We start from the raw sequence: 23,401 nt of genomic DNA on the forward strand, positions 1-23,401 counted from the left end.
TCTGCAAGTTGTTTATTAAAAGATAACTACTGTTTTGTTAGTAGAGAAATAAGCTGATTTTCAGTATTGTCGTTTGGGAAATTTATTTTACTGAAAAAGTTCTTTCCTTTGGACTTTGTATTTCTGACAGACTAATAAAAAGTGTGTTTAATCTTCAATACTGTGGGTGTTACACTGATTGCAGTATCTTTCAGTAATTGGGGTTTTTGGAACAGTGTGTCTCCCTTTTTCAATTGCTAGATCATGATTGCTAATGCAAAGTTTGGTGAGTAATTTTCTTTTCTCACCTTGTAACTGTGTTAAGTAGGGTTCTAATCTAAAATTACGTTTTATTTTGGCATACATTCTTAGTTTACTATTTTCATCAGTGATCAAATTTTTCCAAAAGACTTCATAATTGTTTGTTAAATTTGTTTTCATTAATCCAGTTATAACTTTGTGGTGTTTAAGTGATGGAGCTTTTTATCAAGGAGAAAGTCCATTCCATTGTCTTTAATTAAAGCACTTAAACAGTTAAACCAGGATCTATTGTTAGTGTTGTTTACCATTTGATTTCGTTAATCTACAAATACAAAGTTAATGCCAAAACACTACACCGCCTTATGACAATAACATGATCCGCAGTCGATAATATATTGCAACTACGAGTCACTCATTATCACACAACTCTATAATCGGCCGAAGATTGTGATTCTAGAAACTAAGAAAGTATTGTTTCAGTTTACTATCTTGTGCGCAATCCGAGGCACATATATTTTCATTTGATAATAATACTTGCTTATTATCTCCGGATTTGCATATCGAAATAACGCTCATTAATAAATCTTGCATAAAGAACTACTGACAAATCACTTTCAAGTATTAAAGAATGTTTACATATGAACTTGAACTCAATTACGTAACAGGATTGTTTTTCCTTTTAAAACAGAAAATGTAAACAATACAAGTCAAATAGGTCTATAAATTCCTTGAAAGGATTTTTCGGTTTACATAGCTTTATAATCCTGGATAAAAGCGGATGTCTGTTTATTCATTTGAAAATTAATAAACTATAAAGAGGAAGAAATATTGCTTCACCATTGAAAAAGGTCATTAATGTCACATGAAGAGAGACATTTCAGATCTTAACTGGTTAAAATACAAACAAACAAACAAACAAACGACCGAAACTACTAGGTTGACATACTGAGGGGTGTATGATGGTCGAAGTTTGAACTTTGTGATTTAAAATTCTAAGAGTTCATAACACAAAAGGAGAAAACGTAGCATGACAGTTTACCAGCTGAAAAACTGTAAGAGACACTATATTGCTTTTTTGAAAAAAAAATCAGAAACCATAGCAGTGGACAATTATCGCACATAAGTCAGTACAGGAAGAGAAGCTGACACCCCCAACAATAGTAGTATAAGAAGTGGTATTAGAGGGGTAACAGAATAAAAGAAGTCTAGTACCACGTAGACCGCAATAAATGCAGAGAAGAAAGGGACTCGGAAGACATTCGTTCTTAAGCTGCGATAAGTATTTCCGGAATTGCGAGTAGTTAAGGTAAGCTGGGGACATTGCTTGGCCCTTGTAACAGTTCGCAAAGAACCAAAAACGTATAACTTAGTAATCTGTATTGGATTTTTTTTCGTACTAGAATGAGGGAGATTCCATACGATACTTCGAATCAGACACAGATACAGACGTATTAGACAGTTGCGGCACTTAGTGTCGTCAATCTCATTAAAATAGGATTCGAAAACACCCTTTATCGTATATTGAATGTTATTGGAATGTTTAGAAGCACTCTACGTCATTTGATTGTCGTCAACCAAATTAGTGTAAAGGAACATAGTTTTACGAAACTGCATTTTTCTTCCGTGTGCGTGGACTGCGTCGATCAGTTTATAAAATGGCTTGTACCTATTTATAGAGCTGGCATCGCTAGGGACAAGACTTGGCTCATACTTGTATCGATGGATACAAATAAAGGTGCTCCAGTGCGCACACAATTTCAAGGTTTGACACATGCAGTAATGTTACTTTAGATGTAGACAATTAGGGTTAATTTTGTGAACAAAAACAGTGTATCAGACTAGTTGAAAGGGGCGGAATATCGGGCAGCCTTTATCACATAGCAACCGCGACTAAGGTTAGGGGAATTCCTACGATACTTTGCTGTGATCCAGGGGTTTATGTCGTATTCATGTCACATACTAACGACTTTAAACCCCTTGTAGATGTATGTAAGTGAAATTTTTATACTGAAACAGGACAATCGATCAGAGGTATTATTCTTCTGCTAATATTTATATTGCTAAGAGGTACCTTGGTATCGTCACAATTAACTTGCAATACAGATCTTGACGTATTTTCCATTTGCATGTTCCACATTTTATAGGATTTCAAGACTTCCTTGAGTTTTTAGCTGTAAATAGCGACCTGTTTTCACAGCAACAGGAATAGAACGAGAACTATTGCAAAATTACTTTCACATTTTGTGCTTTCAGAATATTTATAATACCAGAAAAATCTACATTCAAAACATTTTCCACATGAAATTTGGCTGTTATCAAATGTTAAATATGCAACTATCAGAGATCCATTCACAAACGAGTTTAAGCCGACACCCTCTTTTAAATATATGCCATAGAAGATTCTTTGCTGGAGATTTGATGAGGTGATCTTGCTGGATGTTTTCCTTGTTGCAAAAGTTCATTCGAATGCCCACAGTATAGGGACGAATATCTTCAGAATTTCCTGCCAGTTTCAAAATACCACAGAAAAGCTGACGGCATTTTTAGGACACTATTGAGGACGTGATGTACTGTATTCATAAACAAAAATTTGAAAGACTTTACGGAAAGGGCTTTACACCACTGAATGTATATACCGAAATGAGAGCACGAAAATAACACAATTCAAATTTGAACAAAATATTTTAGACGCAAAGGTGTTTACAACTTCGCGCAAATTCTGCCCTATATGATATTCAACGAGTTATGGACTTTAAGCTGAAAACACCGTACAAATATGACCCATATGGCCATACCTGTGTAAGAACAGCGTTCTCACCAGGCCGCGATTCCGCGACATTCTCGCGTATTTTTCTGTTTTGTCGCGGATTTCTTGGGCGTGCGCGCCAATAGTGGCGCGCCTTTGAAATTATAAACTTTCGTGGTGCCAGCCGTACGGCCGGCCGGCCGTATCATACAGCCAATACTTTTCACCATGGACGTAAATGATTGACGCGAGTAATTACACTTCCTGGTTGAAACCGAGGCAATCTGGAGGCAATACCCGTCAGAGGGCGTACTTAAGCCACAGTCACTTGTGATTCGATACATGATGGCCGATGTGTGGATGCATTACGTATACCACACAGCGGCCGTCGTGAACCACACGAGACTGTGGTAGTCTGACGCACTGGACGTGTTCGCCTTGCATGCATACCGGTACATGTCCACGGAATTCGCGGAAGCTGGAGGCGTCATGGGCACGATAAATATTTTCATAGGCTACGACAACAATAATCCGAACTACGAAAACACAAGAATGTAAAGCTTGTATATCCCTAAGGAATTACATGAACATTTTTCGAAAACAACGAACTCGAAGCTGGTAGCATTATACTGTGATTTCCGCTTGGCAACCAGGGTATTGACGGGAACGACGTTATACTGTGTTCGCGCCGTTGAGATTCATTGAATTTTTGTTCTCGAAAAATAACGCAACTTTGTCTGAGATAATTTTTAGGTCTTTGCTATGTTTGGAATCATGTATAAACTTCGCGGGAGATAAGTGTTGTGTGATGTTATCAGGCATTTGCTCCGTTCCTCGCCCATGCGACCTAGTAGTACTCGTACCAACGACTGGAAATGATCGACAACTGGCCCACTGCCGATTGATAATATTATTCCAAAAGTAGTTCCGAGGTTTAACTGTGGAATAGTTGGAGGAAAGTTCTCTTGTTATGCAAAAAATTATCAATTCTTGGCTTGCGCATGTGATAAGTATATATATTATTCCAGGCGAACTTATACGTGATAACATGGACGTCTTTTTTCCATGCTTCAATCAATTGACAAAATTTGTAGCCTTGGCTGGCGACCAAAATTTCACGTCAAAAGTTGATGATTGTTTACAAACATCATAGGGATATGTTTCCTGATCTAAATAAATGCTGACTTGGCCTGTTCCTTCTGCTGGTTGTGAAAGGGGGTTTAGTGTGCGAAAAAAGTAACTAATGACAGGAATCAACTGGGAGCTGAACGGCTGGACACTCTAGCAACTACTGTTATTGTAGAGGGCCCCGAAATGGACTTTCACACTGGAAAGAACGAAAGTCCCATAGACTTTTCATTAAAAGGCACTGATATTCAATATCAGTTGATATGTTCACCGAATGTTTACAAAAAAGTTGTTAAGTTGAATGAGTTGTTGAGTCCTTTATTTTTTCCATGCATAGAATAAGGTTCGTATTTGCAGTTTGACTTTTTTAACATATATATTGTCTCACTAAAATCATCCGTTGTCCGCTTTTTTTTGGTCAGCGGGACAAAATGTCCCACAAAATTTTTTTTCTGGTGAGAACACTGTAAGAAGCTCAAAAATATTCGGCTTTCAACTTACGGGAAAAGTCATTGCACTCAAAAGGGGTGAAGAGGATAACGAGCAAAATGGTCACATTTTCGTGCCTTGCGCCAATATTCTATTTGCGAACAAACGATTCAATAAATGTTATCATACTTCCAGAATTGGCTAAGGGAGTAAAACGTTGTTTTGAAACTACTATAAACGCCGTACACTTTCCAAACGGCTGGTACTTCGTCAAGAGTCAGGTGGGTGTTATAGAAACGTATGGTTGTAGACAGAGAGGTTAGATAAATTAGGTGGTAGTCGCAAAAGTAATATAAATCATGTAATACCCGGTAAAAATATCACACATTGATACCGTATTCATATGAGATCCCACATAAACATACTCAGTCCAAAAAGGGAACAGATTTTGTCTTTCATCCTCGCTTTCTAGACTAGCTGTGTAAGCCATTTGTTCATGTTCACTCTAACAAAAATGTAAATATGAGCGTGTCGTGTCACACATGGCAGAAAATGTAACATTTATTTATAGTAGGATCACACACGGACAATGTAGAACTTTGAAAAGTTATCACACCGACATTACCATTTATTTAAACATTTCTGATTTGATTTTCCTGTCGGTTGTCTCATCTATTTCATGAGGTAAACAAAAATAAAAAAACGCGTCGCCACGTTTTGAATGAGACCCAGTATGAGAAACAAGCCTTTACTATTTAGATACGCCAGGCTGAATGAAAAATCATATGATCAACATATTGCTGGTCGCATTAGACTAAGTATTGCACTTGACCTGAGAATTCCGGGTGATAGCAAACTATAACTAAAGATTTTTCAACCTTTAGCTATTTTTTGTTTGTTCGGAGAGGTCGGACCAAAGGTTATATACCATACAGTACCAGGCAGCATTGTTTATCTTGGGCGGGGGGAGTTGTCATGACATGCGATACTAACGATTAGCTTTTGACGTGTCTTCTTATCTTAGCATCTTTAAAGGTCATAGCAATAAAAAATGCCGTGCAATCCGATCTAGGTCATCTGACTCCAATCCTTCTCTTTAAGCTTTTTGTTGACCTTTCTCTTGTAGGCTGCATTCACACATAATTAATGGTAGGGGTAATTCAGGGGGATTTGAAAATTTTCGGGTTTTTCAATATTAGTGTGCAATGTATCAAACACAGTTTCTTGCTGTCTCCCAACAGCATGTTGAAACACACAATATTCAGTTTGTCAACAAAGCCTGTGCATGTATACACTATAGATGATTATTTAGCTAGAAACCATACTGAGAGCCATGTAACTGTTAGCGATACGAATGCACAACACCCATAAACAGGCTGTGTTGGCAAGCTGAAAACTGAACTGTTCAATATGCTGTAGGGACTATATAGAAGAAGAGCGCTGAACAGATAAATTCTAAATATTATAAAAGTTAATACAACTCCTGCCCTGCTATTACCTAAAGGCAGTGTCATTTTCACTACACACCAGCAGTGACAGAGATATGTAGCTCTGACTCTAAAGTAATTGAAGAAGAGTTTGAGTCATATGACTCTCATGATACATACTTGTGCACAAGATAAGGCCAGAGAGTAAAAAACGGGAGACCAGGAGAAGTGACAATTATCAATAAACAATGGCCCAAAAGGGACAATGTTCACAAAATAGTGCTGACTATGGTACACAAAAGAGTACATCTACATGTCCTTGAATGTCATGGTACAGTTTACTTCGACTGTTTATGGCTCTGTGTATTTGTCATTTTACAATCAATACATTGTCAATAGAGGGCAGCAATATGTGAATGATAAGTAGGTAATTAAACTTGATGTTTTTCAATACCGAATCGTGTTTCAATATCTTTTTTTAGTTAAATTATGTTAAAATTATATGCCTTAAACTTATTCACACAGCCTGTGTATCAGCAGTCTTATGATATATTGACACTTCGATGTACATGAAATGCAACTGACAGCAAAACTAAGTGCATTACATAACACATGTACATCATGTTAATAGGATGAAAACTTATTATTTCGACATATTAAGATTTAAAACAAGAGATTAGAGTTAAGACAAATTTCAAAAATACTAAAAAGTATCAGAATTTTATGTTTGTAATATTTCTTGTAATATTTCAATCGATATTCCTCAAGCTCCCTTACCAATATTTGTAAACGCAGCCTTACCTTTAGTATGATGTTAATGATACTAATTTTCCTTTGATTCGTTCAAATGTTTTGTATGGTTTGCATTATTGACAGCCTTATTCAAAGAATACAGCTTTGAAGATGCTGCACTGTTGAACTTTTTTGTACCCGATAGGTTAATCAAGGTTTTAAGTGACCGTCATGGCTTGTTATGCCTTACACAGTTAATTAAGCTGCAATGACGATCAAAATATACATTGTTCAGTCGAGCATATTGTTTTAAGTTTGCAAATCAGTGTTGTTCAATTACTATTTGTTTGTAGTCATTTATGACAACATCGTCATATTTGGACCAGGCAGTAAAGTTAGAAGTGAAATTTGTCGGATACCACAATAGGAGCACCTCTGACCTTTTCTAGTTTCGTAAACAGGTTATTTTTAGCTTCATAGCTTGGTTGTACTACACGTCTCCTTCAGCCACCGCAGACAGCTTTCATGCATACTTAACAATCAATAGATTGTGTCTATTCACATCTAAACTTATCCAACCCTAGCACACGGATCCAGACATTGTCCTATCACGTACATGTGTCACTTTGAATCGTAAATTGATGAGGCCACTAGACATAAATTGTTCATGGTTTCCTTATACACTCAGTGAAGCCAACATGTACACAAGCATTCTCAGATGTCTTTTCGAATTTAAGAGTGGGTTTTATTTTCAACAGGTACGATGAAAATGTACTGCAATGTGAATATACACGCCAACATATTTTCTCATGCGACAAAATGTCAGCGTGCATTTATAAAGGCATGAGTGTGGCCCATTCTTTGTAAAAAACCCAAACCATGACGACTATGAGTTTAAAAGTGTTATCCGTTTTCAAATTAACAGAAAAAGGTCGGAAAACATTAGCTATTCCACAGTTGAAATTCTAAGTTAAGCTCTTAGAGCTTAACAGGAATCAGCCAAAGTAATTCATCATTTATATAATAGGAACCGATGCAACTTTTTCACCATATGTAATAAAAACTTAAAACAATATGCTTGACTGAACAATGTTTATTTTTGATCGGCAATATGTAATAAGGCATATTTTTCGGTAAAATACCGGCATCGTAAATCATGCATAACATGCATAAAGAGGAACATGCATAAATGTTACATGCTAAGTCCATCAGGGCAAATTAAAAACATATTTGACCCGATGTTGAAATTACATTTGTACAACCCAAGAAAACATTATGTTTTGATATCTCTGGATTGTAATTGCCAGTGTGATCGGATTAATCAAAACTAATCTTTTAACAGAAAGCAAAAATATGCTGCCTCTGTATGAAATACAAAATTAATAACAGTACAAATCCGGCTATTAGGATTACACGTTTTTGTTCCCGTAGGACATTACTAGTATCAACCCACAAATACCCACTGTCATACTATAAGGCTGCGTTCACAAAAATCGGTGAGGGAGGGGGGCTGGAGGAATCAAGGGGGATTCGAAAATTTTGGGGGTAGTGGAGGGGTGGATTTCAATAAGTTTACAGGTGCTTTAGCTTCATCGCCAGTTCGGACTTTACTAGACTATAATAATGCATTTGTGATGCAGACACATCTGACCATGGGAATTAGTGCAGATTTTTTGTCATTATGATGACAAAGTAGAGGAACATACGGTTTAGTAGAGTAGTAGGAAACCTTTTTGTATTAAGTTCAATCTCTTGTTTTACATCTTATAATGTTGAATTATTCAGTATTCAGCCTATCAACACAATATGCATATGTTATATCTACACTTATATTGTAATCAGTTGTATTTAATATACATCAAAATGTCTGTATATCATAAGAGTGATGCACATTAATACTCAGGCTTTGTGATTATTAACAAGTTTAAAACATTTCAACATGATTTTAAAAAATCACTACAAAAATGATGTTGAAACAATGACTATGTCTAAAAAATCAAGTTAAGCATATCTAATGATCATTCACATCTGTATTTTACTGTTTGGACAATGTATTCATAATAAAGTGACAAATACAGATTACATAGAAGTAAACAGTAGCATTACATTCAAGGAGAAGCACTGTTTTGTTTACGACAGTTGTGTCGACAGTTTTGTGAATAGTGACACACCTATCGACCCCATTTGGCAATTGCCTATTGGGACATGTAACGGTCAATTCTATTGGTCTTCTATGTGTTGCTTTCCGACCTGATCTTGTGTACAAGTATCACTGTCTTGAGCGTCGTATGACACAAGCTCTTCTTCAAATACATCAGACAGAGTAAGAGCTATCACTGTCTCTGCTGGTATGTAGTGACAGGGACACCGCCCATAGGCAGTAGCAGGGCTGTAGCTGTATTCACTTTGATAATTTTGACAAAATTTTTGTTCAGTTCATAAAACTGTGTTCTTGTTCTCCTTGTAGCATGTTGAACTCTCCAGTATTCAGCTTGCCAACACAGCCTGAGTATGTGTACTGTGCATTTGTATCATTGACAAATGAATTTCAGTGTGGACTCTCAGTCAATAATCACCAATAGTGTATACATATGCAGGCTTTGTTAACAAATTGAATATTGTGTTTCAGCATCCCATAGGATCACACCAAAAAACTGTATTTGACACAGAGCATAGACATATTGAAAAACTTATCAATACTGCAGCTTCTGCCCCTATGCAAGGCCTGCTGGTTGTTTTCCTCTACTACCCCAAAATTTTCAAATCCCCCAGAATTCCTCCAGGCTCCCCAATATTTGTGAATGCAGTCTTTGTTTAAGATTTTAATATAAAATGACAGTGAAAATATAAATGCAGACGCATTGTCACAAACGCGGAGTTCAGATGTACGGTAGTGAGTGAAGTGCATGAATAGCTTAGTGAAATGGATGTGATGACCTGATGTATACTGTTTTCAGAGATGCATATTTGTTGTTGAATGATAAACCCTTATGGTAATGGTGTTTGCCCAGGTTGCTGTTAGACAGTAGTTTATTGTCACGTGCATTATTCTAGGTTCAGTGGTATTAGTATTTTTATTATCTTATGTTCATTTGCTGATTTGCTGAATGATTTTACCGTACTAGTAATGTAGACTCCCTGTCTCCTGCAAAATAGGGAGGGAGGAATGCGTCATAATAATATGTCATTCATGAGCTGTCATTACTATTTATTAGGCCATGTATATCCCTCTGGGGACCCCATGTACTAGTTAGTCTTCAGCTAGTCATTAGCCTTTATACTGTTCTATAGTGTATAGTGGAATAAAGTATCATATTAGATTTTTAGTACTCGCTGCCACTGGTCTTCCTTGCAACCCTCAACATCCAAATACTACTAAGTGATCGACAATACCAAAAAACCCTGCACGGTAATGTCACAGCCTGTCATCTTCCGCACTTAAGGTAGTTCACGCCTCGAAAGTGAAAGACTTAAACTTTTGCCCATACTTTCCTTGAGGAATCATTCAACCATTCTCTTTCAAAATCAAGAATCGAAATCGGGGTCATCGTTCAAATTTTGGCACTAGGGGAAAATGACCCAACATTTACTGATATTTTTAATTCAAATGGCCGCCATTCCTGTGTTAACTCTATGGAGAAGAAATAAAATATCGATTTTTGAAAAAACTAAGCCGGTGAAAAGTTTTCTTATACCAAGATCTTTAAAATGAACCGCCCACACTACAAGTGGTATATCAGAAAAGAATTGTAAAAGTTTGAGAGTTTAAACTTGTGTCCCCGAGACGAACTCTACCTTAAATCAATTGTTGAGATTTGAACAAGTGAATGTAAATCAAATTTTGAAAAGGGCTGTCACAGTTTTTTTTGAAAGAGGAGATTATACGCGTTTCTCATTGTACTAACTTTGTTTTTCAGATTGTGTTCCTATGCGAGTAATAACTGGTACGATACAACAGAACAGTCTTAATACATCTTTTCCCTCAGTCACATACAATTGTCTTATGCTGCATGACGCTGGCCTGTCATCACAACTGTGCCTTCCTCTGCGTTTCATCCAGAGGACAATGAAGTGTGTGCAGCTTCTACACCGAATCGATGTGACTTTGGAAGTATTCAGAGTCTGTGCTGTTCGACCTCCAGAAATTACTCATTAAAAGAAGGTGAGACTTACATGTAAATATCATTGAAATAGTGTATTGCCTGTATGTCCTCTATTGTCACTGTGATGTTTCAAATGATACAAAACAGAAAACATGAGTAGATACCGTCAGGCTGTAGTCTTAAATTCACAACTGAATGTCGAATGTCACATCTTTAACCCTTGTGGAAGTACTAACTTCAACTGGAATTGCAACAGGGATTGCCACCCATAAAGGACACGTACTTAGACCTAAATAATTGGACAGCAAAATACAGTAAATGCTTATGTCTATCTTTTCCCCGATCTTTGTCTTTTATTGTCACCTTAAGCTGTCGCCCGTCATAATATTACAGATTACATGGCTACAACACATATAGTGTCATTCTTTTTTTGAATGAAAGACGAGAGATATTCGTTAAAGGATTAGTATTATCTCTTGGGTACAGGCAATGTATTCCGCCATTTGGGTAATATACTGCAAGAACATCATTGCATGTATTTGTCTTATGTCAACAGCTATTCAGCAGACTAATACATATTGGCAGACTGCACTTAATTCGTTTCTAACCATTTTCTTTTGCAACATAGTCCAGTAATCCATCGTGACAACTTATTATTTAGTACCAAGTACAGTTGGGTCTTGGATAAAACTTAATCAGTCTATTTCAAATTTTGTTCAAGCAGGATATACCATGGCACACATGCGTTCAACTTCTTCAACATAGGAATCAACACTACTATTATTATTACAGACTAGTAATTATTGAAGTGGACTTTGTCCTCTTAGTTCCGTTCCTAATGCCACTAGCCTGCTTATCAATTTCACAGGACATTTTGATCATCATCATGATGAACCTTTTACATTCATTAATCAAACATCGACTACCCAATAATACATTGCCAAAGATTTTGTTTTCACACAAACTAATCTTCAATAAAGCTCCATAAGCTGTCTCTTTAGGCTATTTTTTCAGAACCTTTGTTTTGTGATTTCCCTACACTTTCTGCATCGAATCCCTAAACTGTAATTTAATGCCAAGTATTTAGCATATCAACAACACAACCCATGTGAGTATAATCTCCATTGTCATTGTTGCAAATTGTATTCAAGTGCGGACTAGAATTCATTTGTAAACAATAAACAATGATCACTACACACATACAAGCTGTGTTGACAAAAAGAATACTCAAAATTTCAGCATGACAAACGGATTAGGGTCAGGCACGGTATTATATTATATACAGAAGCAGAATACTGAAAAACTTGCCACAAGTTACAGCTTATGTCCCTATAAGTTGGATGCAAAATTTCAGATATGCATGGTATGACTGAATGTACTGACAAAAATTTGAAGATCCTGAGTCATGCATACCAGGACTTTTTGGCGACGTATTAGAACTGTCACAGATTGTAAAATTTGGTTAAAATGGTATTGCAGCTTGAATGATAAATAGCGTCTACATGAACTTGGTATATGTGCGGCAATCATGGCTATCAAGGAAGTTTACAGCATTTAGTGTGAAAGACATTTGCTTTCAATGAGAAGTAACTGCAAAAACAAATTACTTGTTGTGAATAATTTTGAGGAAGGAATGAAATGTGACTCTTTTTATATGTAAGATTGTGGCACAGTAAGCGACGGCTTAGTATGTCTTAAATATGTTTTAATATGTCTTAAAATGTCTACAAAGTAGCCCTATTTCCTTACACGCTTAAAGATTTGTATTTTACTTCACAAAATTGTAATAAAAATTGAAATTGTTTGAAGACAAGGTTTGCATGTTAGCGCAACAGGCTACATTTCTGTAGTCAGTAATTGATAAAGTCTTCAAGTTTATATGACTTCTTATCAGTCTAATGACCAGTTTAAACATTCAGTTTGTTGGCACAGCATGTACGGTGTACAGCATTGATAAAAGGGGAGTCCTCAATCCCTGGTTCTAACATTTGTAATTATTGACATTGACTGTTTATGTGATTTTAGTCTGTTCTCCCTTGACAGTTTTTCACAGTTAGCCAATTTGCTCAGAGATAAAGGTGATAAACAACTCACCCTTTTGAGTGTCAACAGTATCATTGTGCGTCGGTAGGCTGAATATTTGCTATTTGAGAAAGAAAAAAAAATGCTGACACTGATACTTAGAGCATTGTGCCTGTACCTATATTGGAAATATCTCTCTTCCGTGGCTATATCATATGATCGTGGTATCATTGTTGCCAAAGCGTTTCTAAATGGGAGTCTTCCTCAGTTCGGGAGATAATATAGATGATAAAATCCAGTGTTAAGATGTTTGACAGCACCAAATATTTTAATTTGATAAGTGAACTAGCCATTTGACAAATAGGAGGGACAAAAGAGTTTTTGCATCTGAATTTGAAAAACAAGTAGATGGGGGACGAGAGAAAGTGGACAGAAGATCTACACTACTGAACTCTTGCACATTGACACTGGTCCACATACCAGCAAGTGTTCATTTAAATATTTGCTTATAAGAATCAATGTCTGTCTCGATATAGACAATATGTAATCCCAGTCTTTGTGTATCTTTTTCCAACACATTTTCTCTGCTCTGCGAAGACAATGTTATTGTCACTCAAATGCCTGCCTCACTACCTAGAAAAGTAGTACTGAAAGCACCATTTTAATACAACTGTGTCTCATATTGGAGTATATTACAAAAGTGACATTCAAATCATTCAAATTCATTTGTCTGCTTCAAGTCTTTTTTGTCAATTGACCTTCATAATACTACTCTAACATCATTCAAGCCTTAGTTAAGCCTTAGTTATAAAAGATGTACCAGCGATATTGAGTTTTGATCAACATCTGTGTGTCTCTTACAGGTAAGAGCATTGACATTCAGGAGGCACTGTGAAATCTTGAAAGACTGGTAGCCTGCATCTTCTAAGATATTTTGGTAATGAAGAAAGCATAGAGAACAATAAAAACAGAATCTTTGACAAGCTAACAATTTGACCAGTTGCTATTGAGGAGTAGTGGCACCAAAGAGTTTTCACTACCATTGCAGCATGAAGAACAGACTTGCTGAAGATCAAGCCCAAAATAAGGAGACCATCACATTATCAACATCGGTGGCGACTGGCGATGAGAGACAAACACAAAAGGAGGACTGTAATGAACCAAGAAAGATAAACTGTAAGTTACATCGAGGAAAGCCTGTGACACAGCCTTTACGAAGAAAGCATGTGGTTCACCGGAATGAAAATGAACATGATCTATCGGATGAATCTTCTGACTATGAGACAGAGAGTCAGGAGCTAGAAAACTTTGGTGCCTCAAACTGTACTGTCTCAGATCGGATGAGGTCAGAACCTGTAAATGAGAGCAAAGAACACAATGTTCAGCATGCATCCTTTTCAAAATCCACAAGAAAATCCGGTTATGGTTCTGATGATACCGTTTCTCATGCCGTATCTAATCCGCCATATAATGTCTATGGTGAAAGAGATACTGACAGCTCGTGTCTTCCAAGCCCTAGCATCTCTGAAGGAACCAAACAGAATTGTGATGTGAGAAATCTGCAGGTGGTGGCAGACCAACAACCCGACCAGTTGCAAATTAGCAGTAATCTTACAAATTGCCTACAGACACCTGACAGATTTTGCCACCAGGACAGCCTGCAAAACAGAGTTGCTGGAGATCAAGTCCAGAATGAACACAGGGCACAAACATTAACACCAAAGGTGACTGTTACACATGTACAATCCAAAGCAGATGATGGTGAACCAACCAAAAAAGAAGACCTTGATATATCAAGGAAAAATTCAAGTAAGCGACAAAGAAAGAAGTCTTTGATGGCACCTTCAAGAAAAAGACCAGCAGTTCAACAGAATCTAGACGAAGAACATGCATCAGTTTGTTCTTTAGAAGAACAATTACAGCCTCGGGGGCTAGAGAACGCAACCCCCATGGAAAGTATTATGTCTACACAGATTATGTCTACACAGATGAGCTCAGAGCAAACACAGCGGAAATGTGATGAATTACAGCACGAATTGCATCATAGTAACAGTAATTCACATTCTTTTTCTTATGATGACACTTCCAAGAAGTATGATACCCTCAATCATAGCTTGTCCACATGTATTCGAAATGATGAAAGAGAAGAAGATAGTTTATCATCTCTAAAACCTTTCACTCCTGAAAACACAAAAGACAACTGTGAAGCAAGTAATCCAGTGCTAAACCAAGAATATTGGCCATCGAGCTATAGTGGCACAAATTTTCCACTAAAGCTTGACAGCTTTTGCTATCAGCATAACGCACAAAACAGACTTGTTGCAGATCAAGGCCCATATCAGTATATTACTCAGACAGGTAACAAGCAGTGGCCAAACAGCATTTGCTACCAGTGTAACATGCAGAACAGAGTTGCTGGAGATGTAGGCCAAAATGAACCTGCTAGGCTGACACAAACTTCAATGGTGATGGAAAAGGGTGAGCAACCTAAAAGAGAGAAACCTACAAGTAGGCTACAACATGAGAACACTTTGCTCAAACCAGTAATAACACACCCCTCTAATCAGCAGAATACAGTAGCAGATGAGTCACCTGACACTTCTTTCGAAGATGCTCTAGGGCCTCTGGAATGGTGCGCCTCCAACACATCAACCACTCTTGATTCAACTCACATGGACTCAGGGCCATGTGACAACTTGCAGCATGCGCCCTTACAGCAACATAACAGTGCAAGACATAATGTTTCTGATAATGACATCATCAGAAGAGATGTATCGATTTGCATATGCTTGTCAAATGAAACGTGTGACAACAAAAATGGAGGGGAAAATGATAGCGTTTCTCTTTTGAAACCTTTCACTGTTACAGAAACGCTAAATAATTGTGAAGATGTGAACCAAGTGCCGAACCAAGAATCTCAAAATGAGCCATCGAGCAGTAGTGATACACCATGTCTGCAGAAACCAAACAGCTCTTGCTATCAGTACAACATGCAAAGCAGACTTGCTGAAGACCAGTCTCAATGTGGAATGGCGCATTCAACACAAATGGCAATCGATACTGCTAACAAGGCAGAAGACTTCAATGAATCAAGGAAAAGCAAATGTAAGCTGCGACGAGGAAATCGTTTGTCAAAACCTCGCTGGAAGACACTAGCAGTTCAGCAGAATGCCAGTGAAGATTCATCCGATGATTCTCTCCCAGATGATCTACATTCCTCTCAGTTGGAGAACTCTACAAAACGTAAAAATGTTGCCACAAATGCGATGAAGTCAGAACAACTAAATGGGCAGGAAAGACACAAATTGCAGCGTGAATGCAGAATGCCGCATTCAACACCAATGGCAATTAACAATGCTCGACAAGCCAAAGGAGAAGACTTCTATGAATCAAGGAGAAAAGTATGTGGGCTGCGACGAATAAAACATGTGTCAAAATCTTGCAGAAAAAGACCAACAGTTCAGCAGAATGCCAATAAAGATTCATCAGATGATTCTTTCCAAGAAGATCTAGATTTGTCTCAGAACTCTACAAAACGTAAGAGTTTTGGCATAAATGCGATAAACCCAGAGCAACTAAATGGGCGAGAAAGTCACAAATTGCAGCGTGCATCATCTCCCCTAAAGACAAGTAAAATAAAGTATACTCCTGATCATAACATCACGCACAAAAATGTGCCTACATCAAATTCCTTGTATCAACCATCATGCAATGGAAACAGTGACAGAGATGATAATAGCATGTTGCTTCCAAAACCTTTCACATGTTCAGAAAACAAAGAGAAAAGCAAAAACAAAATTCAAAAAACAGACCAGGAATTGCCATCCATGTCATCCGGCAGTAATATTCCTGGTAGTCATTGCAAGCAGTGCCAAAACAGCATTTGCTACCAGTACAACATGCAGAACAGAGTTGCTGGAGATGTGGGCCAAAATGAACCTGCTATGCTGACACAAACTTCGATGGTGATGGAAAAGGGTGAGCACCCTAAAAGAGAGAAACCTACAAGTAGGCTAGAACATGAGAACACTTTGCTCAAACCAGTAATAACACATCCCTCTAATCAGCAGAATACAGTAGCAGATGAGTCATCTGACACTTCTTTCGAAGATGTTCTAGGGCCTCTGGAATGGTGCGTCTCCAACACATCAACCACTGTTGATTCAACTCAGATGGACTCAGGGCCATATGACAACCTGCAACATGCACCCTTACAGGAACATAACAGTACACCACATTCTGTTTCTGATAATGACAGTACCAAGAAAGATGTAGCGATTTGCGTATCCTTGTCAAATGACACATGTAAAAGTAACAGTGAGAGGGAAACTGATAGCTTGAAACCCTTTACTGCTACAGAAAGTCAACATAACTGTGAAGGTAGGAATCAAGGATTGAGGAAAAATACATGCAAGCTGCGTCGAGGAAAACCTGTGTCAAACCCTGGCAGGAAAAGACAAGCCGTTCGGCAGAATTCTAATGACAATTTGTCAGATGATTCTGTCCAAGATGATCTAGATTCATATCAGTTGGAGAACTCTACAAAACGTAAGGATGTAGCCACAAATACATTGAAGTCAGAGCAACTAAATGGGCAGGAAAGTCACAAATTGCAGCGTGAATCCTCTCCCCAAAAGACAAGAAAAATAAACACTACGTCTGATCATAATATCACACACAAAAATGTGCCGCAATTCAGTTCCATGTGCCAACCATCATGCTATGGGAACAATGATAGAAATGGTGATAGCCTGTTGCTTCCAAAGCCTTTCCCTTCTTCAGAAAACAAAGAGAAAAGGCGTGACACAAATAAAGTGCCAAACGTATTGCCATCCATGTTGTCTAGAAGTTGTATTTCTACTACAAATCGCAAGCAGTGGCCAAACAGTATTTGCCAGCAGTACGACATGCAGAACCGAGTTACTGGAGATGTAGGCCAAAATGAACATGCCATGCTGACACAAACATCAATGGTAATTGACAATGGCGAGGAAACTGGTGAGCAACATAAAAGAGAAAATCTTACTAGTAAACTACATATACAACAAGAAAACTCTTTGTTAAAACCAGCAATAACACACCCCTCTAATCAGCAGAATGCAGAAGCAGATGACCCATCTGAAACGTCTTTCAAAGATGAACTAGGGTCTCAGAAATTATGCAACTCCAATGCCTCAACCAGTGTGGATTCTACTGAGATGGACTCAGTGCCATGTGACACCTTACAGCAACATAACAGTAGATCACATTCTGTTTCTAATAATGACAGCACCATGAAAGACGTATCAATTTCCATATCCTTGTCAAATGACACATGCAACAGGAACAATGAGAGAGAGGGTGATAGCTTTTCAGTTTTGAAACCTTTTACTGCTTCAGAAACTCAACATGACCGTGAAGAGAGGTATCAAGTACCAAAACAAGAGTCTCAAACCCAGCCATCAAGCTGTAGTGACAGACTTTGTTTGCCGAAACCGAACAGCTTTTGCTATCAGTACAGCATGCAAACCAGACTTGCTGAAGACCAGTCTCAATGTGGAATGGCGCAATCAACACCAATGGAAAATAATAATGGTAAACAAGCGAAGACAGAAGACTCCCATGAATCAAGGAAAAGCAAATGTAAGCTGCGGCGAGGAAAACGTGTGTCAAAACCTTGCAGGAAAACACCAGCAGTGCAGCAGAATGCCAGTGAAGATTCATCGGATGATTCTGTCCAAAATGATCTAAATTCTGAAGATGACGTTCCGAATCAGTAAAATACTGCTTCATCATTACCGTCACTACAACTGACAACAGAAAAAAGTAAAATGGAAAGCAAAGAGGAGTTGCATGATTAAAAGGAAAATGTTTGCTGCAAACTATCCAAAGTTCAAACAATAAAGATTAATTTAAAGTTTCTATTACCACACTGATTTAATCATTGCTTTCATATTCATTTAATCATATAGATAGGATATTTGTTCATTTGTACAAATGATCAAAAACATATGTATGAAACTATCCGGATGTCTTCTGACTGCAGGTGTAAAACTATACCGATGTTTACCTGTACAGGTATTAAAAACAAAAACAAAGACAAAAAATAAAATGACCAACAAATCATGCTTATACTGATATCAATTATTGAACTTTACACCTTGATAAATTCCAATGGTTAGAGGTAAAAATAAGAATACTTCAGTCTTCCTTTCCAGTATGTATATATATCGTAATTAGGCTGATTGATGAACGATTCTCCAATTCTAAGGTCATCACAATCACAAACACATTATCATAAGTGCAAATACGTTGTGTGTGGCAAAGTTTTTACACATTTTCAGAAGTTTGTAGGTGTTAATGTGCAAAGTTCTCTTTTATTGACATTCTTTAGTACACTAGAGATGTGCCTTCTCAATGCCAGATGATCACTGTATCTTGGCAGGAAGACAGCATGTTATTGATACATGTCTGTCAAAGCTATTAAGTGCACTTTTGAGCAATGGCCTGGAGAGGAGTGCATTTTGTATTTTGCAAGGCGTATTTGAGCTAAAATAAGTGCTTTTATTGTACATAAAACAATGAAATGGGAATCTTGAAACAATTAGACATATCTTTGCGTTATTTACACAATAAGAGTTTAGTGTTAACTTGAATGGAATCTTTATCACAGCACATGTGCCAATATGACTATAATCTTTTAGGATGCATTGTTGTAAATGGCAACCATAGGACAAAATTAAAAATGTGTTTTTCCGGTAACGTGCCGAACCTATTTAAAACCCTTCCTCCCTGAACTACCCTATTTTCCGAGGGCCTGTTTACGGACACACATATGTTCCCTTACGCTTAGTGCCTTAGTCTAGCCTCCACGATGTAAAAATAACCATTATTTGACTAAAAAAGAATGACATTTTCCTCTCATGAAATGCCTTCTCATAATCAACAATTATAACACCAATGATATGGAAGCTCAGGATAAGGTTGCTGTACTTAACACTAAGATTTGCATCTCAGGGTAAAGGATCAGCTGAAGTACATAAGCTCATGCATTGGAATCAATTATTGGTAAAGCCAGGATTGCGGAACATTTTGTGTGTGTGTCTATTGTGGTTTGATGTTCCGACTGCAATCACTGTATATTTGGTTCAAAATCTCTTTTTATTGTGCTCAGTGACTATGCAGAACAACTGTTCTATTTTATCTACAGTTTCTACTCCCGTAGGGCCCTTTTGGTACAACTCTTTTGCCTATCAAAAGAAATCATTTAAGCTCCGTTGTTATTACAAAGTGATCCATTCCATTCATTCTGTATTCGTCATCATTCCTCTATCTACAGCTACATAATACAGAGTTAAATTATATGTATTTTTTGTCCACTGAGGTACATTTAACTTTAGTAGACCACAAGTATGAAGGGCTGTGTAATTATTTCTATCATCATAAACATCACTTTCTAGAACATGAAGTGCTTTGACATTTTCATGTACAAGTATTTCAATGGAGTTTGTACAGGAGTTGCAAGTGATAAAAGAAATTCCTAGCAGCTACAGCCGCAGCTATAGCCTTATTAACCATGACATCTGCGAGAACACCAGACTCCACTTAGAATATTATACTTTACAAGAATTCTTAATCAATTCCTTAACCACGACCAAAATGACTGTCCTCATTTATGTAGTTTCATTAGATATTGTTACCTCTGTTGTACTTACTTTCATATTACATTTATAACATTCACAGTGCACAGAAATGAACTTATTACTTAAACAGAGACATGATAACAAAGTGTTGAGATTAGTGTATTGTATGCACTTGCATACAAATTTTTGTCACAAAATATTTTATTAGACTTGTGGAATTTGAAGTACAAGTGATAATTATTTTAGCTTTGTCATCAAAATATGCATAACTAGAGTCAAATTAGATTTTATATAAGGTTTCACATTATGTCTATACCATTGAAAAGTTGATTCACTGTATTGATGATTAGAATAAGTGGGGCTGTGTAAAATATACAAACCATTCAAGAGCAATGCAATTTGTAAATTGACAGTTTATTTTTTTTCACAATGCACTGCAATACAGTAAAGCTGAAATTATATGCAAAAAAGGAAATTATTACAAAATATTCCAAAATTAACTTTATCTTATGAAGTTAAGTTAGAAAGTGATTAGTATTTTAGTGGTACCAAAATATCTCCCAAGCTTAATGTGACCTGATAAAGCTAAAGGTGGAATGTGCCTCGGGGATAGATATTTTGACACTCAAACTTTTGCAATTCTTTTCTGATCTACCACTTACGAGGCTCATTTTGAAGCCTTTAGAGAAAGAAATACTTTCACCGTCTTAGTTCTTCGAATATTGAAAATGTTATTCTTTCTTGTTTTCAACATTTTTGACAGAATAACAGTTTTCCTACATACCTTTTTATACCAATTTAATCCAACCTTTGAAATGAGATATGGACATGAAATTTTTACAGTCTATTAACAAGGTTACAGATAAGATTTATACGGCAAAATTTCCTGTATTTGAAGTACTTTTTGAAAAAATCACATTTTGAAATTTGAAAGAATTTTTAGTAATTTTTTGATATGTAAACCCATGTAAAATCATAAAACAACTTTTATTTACAAATCCTGCCGTACAAATCTTACAATTAATAGTGTCAACATATTTATAACTAATTTGGTAATATTAATACTATCCAATTATTATTAAATTCAAATATGTAAAAAATATGAAAAATTAAATTTTAATATTGATTGGTGTCATATTTCAAAATCATGGCTACAAATATACAATTTTTATATTCTGTGGAGAAAGTATTAACTAATAAGGAGTTATCCTGAAAATTTGAACTAAATATCTTGATTCTAACATTTGAAACTTGACATTAACTCTGAGAAAAGAATTGGTGCAAAAATAGCCTTTGCCGCTACCTTAAGGTTTCAGAAACAAATTACTAAACTTTCCAGACATTTGAACTGTAAAATGTCTGCACTACCCTGTGTTCAGTCCATTTGGAAAATTAGATTTTTGACAAATATGAGAAAGTGGAAAGTGAAAGCTTTTTTTACTGTATGAGCTCAAAAGGAGTCTATACAAGGATAAGACCATTACAATATTGCAGAAATTTGGAAACTTAAGGCATATTTTGCCTTAACCACAAAAGGTTACAAGATCGGTCATGTTTTAATTTAAAATGTCCAATAACTATTAATTAAAATGAAAACGTTAGTTTTATAAAATGTAAAAAAATGTTCAATATTAATTTATTTTTATGTTGTTAGTGTTACTATCAATAAATAGCAGAAACTTATCAAGTTGAGATTTTATATTGTACAAGGTATGAATTCAAAATGTATAATTTAGGAATTACATTATTACATTTTTAATGTTAACTTTATAACATTTTACACAGATAGAATCATCAGTTTATTTGAAGGTTTTTATTTTTGTCAGAATATAAGAGTTGCTGATAAACTTGGTTTTCGTATAAAATGTAAACTTATGTTTCTTTCAATTTACTTACCTATATATACACCTCATAGCTTAGATTTGATAATAGGAACAAATTAGCATGCTGGGACAAAGGTACTGGATCCTGAATGCACAGATAAAGTAGCAAACAATAATCCAGTAACAACTACTGCATACTATCCTGGACATTAATCAAATAACATATTTTTGCTATGTGCAAAACAAAATTCTCAGAATGCCAGAAACACAAATACTCTTCATTTGTTTATCATAAGGTTAGTTTAGGAAAACCCTTGGCTTAATTTTATTACACAAATATGCCTGTAGCAATATACTACAATTTACATGTGAATTTTTTTCCGTTTCAACATGTTTGTCACAGCACAACTTTGCATAGATTGTACAAGACTATTTACAATATATCATGGTGATTGAAGTGAATACCAAACTGGCAATCTCTTGCCACACCCTTTTATTTTTTAGACATTGAGCAATTCTAGGTTGCCTTTTCCATTATTAGCTTCATATTTCACTTGACATGTGTAAAATGCAAATTTTCTGAAATGTACTGCTTAAATCTTGAAAGAGAGAATATACATTATGATTCACAAATGATTAATAACACGTCAGAACCTGTGAATATTCCCCTCGAATATTTCTCTACTCTTCATTTTAACAATGCCGACTTTGAACCAAATGATGTTCACTGTGTAAAATGAAATCAGCAATTTTGGTAGGTAAGAGAAAAATACTTATTGTGATTTTAAGTGCTTTTAATTTTATGATGAAACTCTTATATTACAAATACCACATCTGCAAATTATCAATATTGGGGTAAGATCAAGGAATCTGTCGGCTTATGATTTTCTAGATTCGAAAAATTAGTGGACAACAGTAAAGATTGAAGAATTGATCTTGTACAAATAGGTTAGAATATGACAAAACAGTGATATTCTGTAGATTGTAATTTTCTTAAGTCTATACAACAAGTGCCTTGGAATTATCCTCCACTGTCAGTGAGACAGTTCAGAGTTTAGATGCAATTTTGATATTGTTTCATCTCTGTCATTGTGTAATCTTTCATCATTATATTGATAGTGATTAAACA

At 36.3% G+C, this 23,401-nt stretch overlaps 1 protein-coding gene across 1 annotated transcript; it reads left to right on the plus strand.

Annotated features, from left to right (window-relative positions):
* The first annotated feature begins 1,414 nt into the window (after positions 1–1,414).
* LOC139127550 (serine-rich adhesin for platelets-like) lies at positions 1,415–18,670 on the plus strand. Its single transcript, XM_070693457.1, has 4 exons — positions 1,415–1,546; positions 10,620–10,864; positions 13,691–14,805; positions 15,208–18,670. The coding sequence occupies exons 3-4, from the start codon at positions 13,877–13,879 to the stop codon at positions 18,584–18,586; spliced, it is 4,308 nt and encodes a 1,435-aa protein (XP_070549558.1). The 5' UTR covers positions 1,415–1,546; positions 10,620–10,864; positions 13,691–13,876; the 3' UTR covers positions 18,587–18,670.
* The last annotated feature ends 4,731 nt before the right edge of the window (positions 18,671–23,401 follow it).

The sequence above is a fragment of the Ptychodera flava genome, unplaced genomic scaffold, assembly GCF_041260155.1.
Source record: "Ptychodera flava strain L36383 unplaced genomic scaffold, AS_Pfla_20210202 Scaffold_33__1_contigs__length_2856901_pilon, whole genome shotgun sequence".
Taxonomy (NCBI): Eukaryota; Metazoa; Hemichordata; class Enteropneusta; family Ptychoderidae; genus Ptychodera; species Ptychodera flava.

Excerpts from the sequence above, each read along its gene's own strand:
- LOC139127550 (XM_070693457.1), top strand. The coding sequence starts at position 13,877 with ATGAAGAACAGACTTGCTGAAGATCAAGCCCAAAATAAGGAGACCATC. Across the intron at positions 14,806-15,207 it reads ATTATGTCTACACAGATTAT|CATTTGCTACCAGTGTAACA; the intron begins GTCTACACAGAT and ends GTGGCCAAACAG.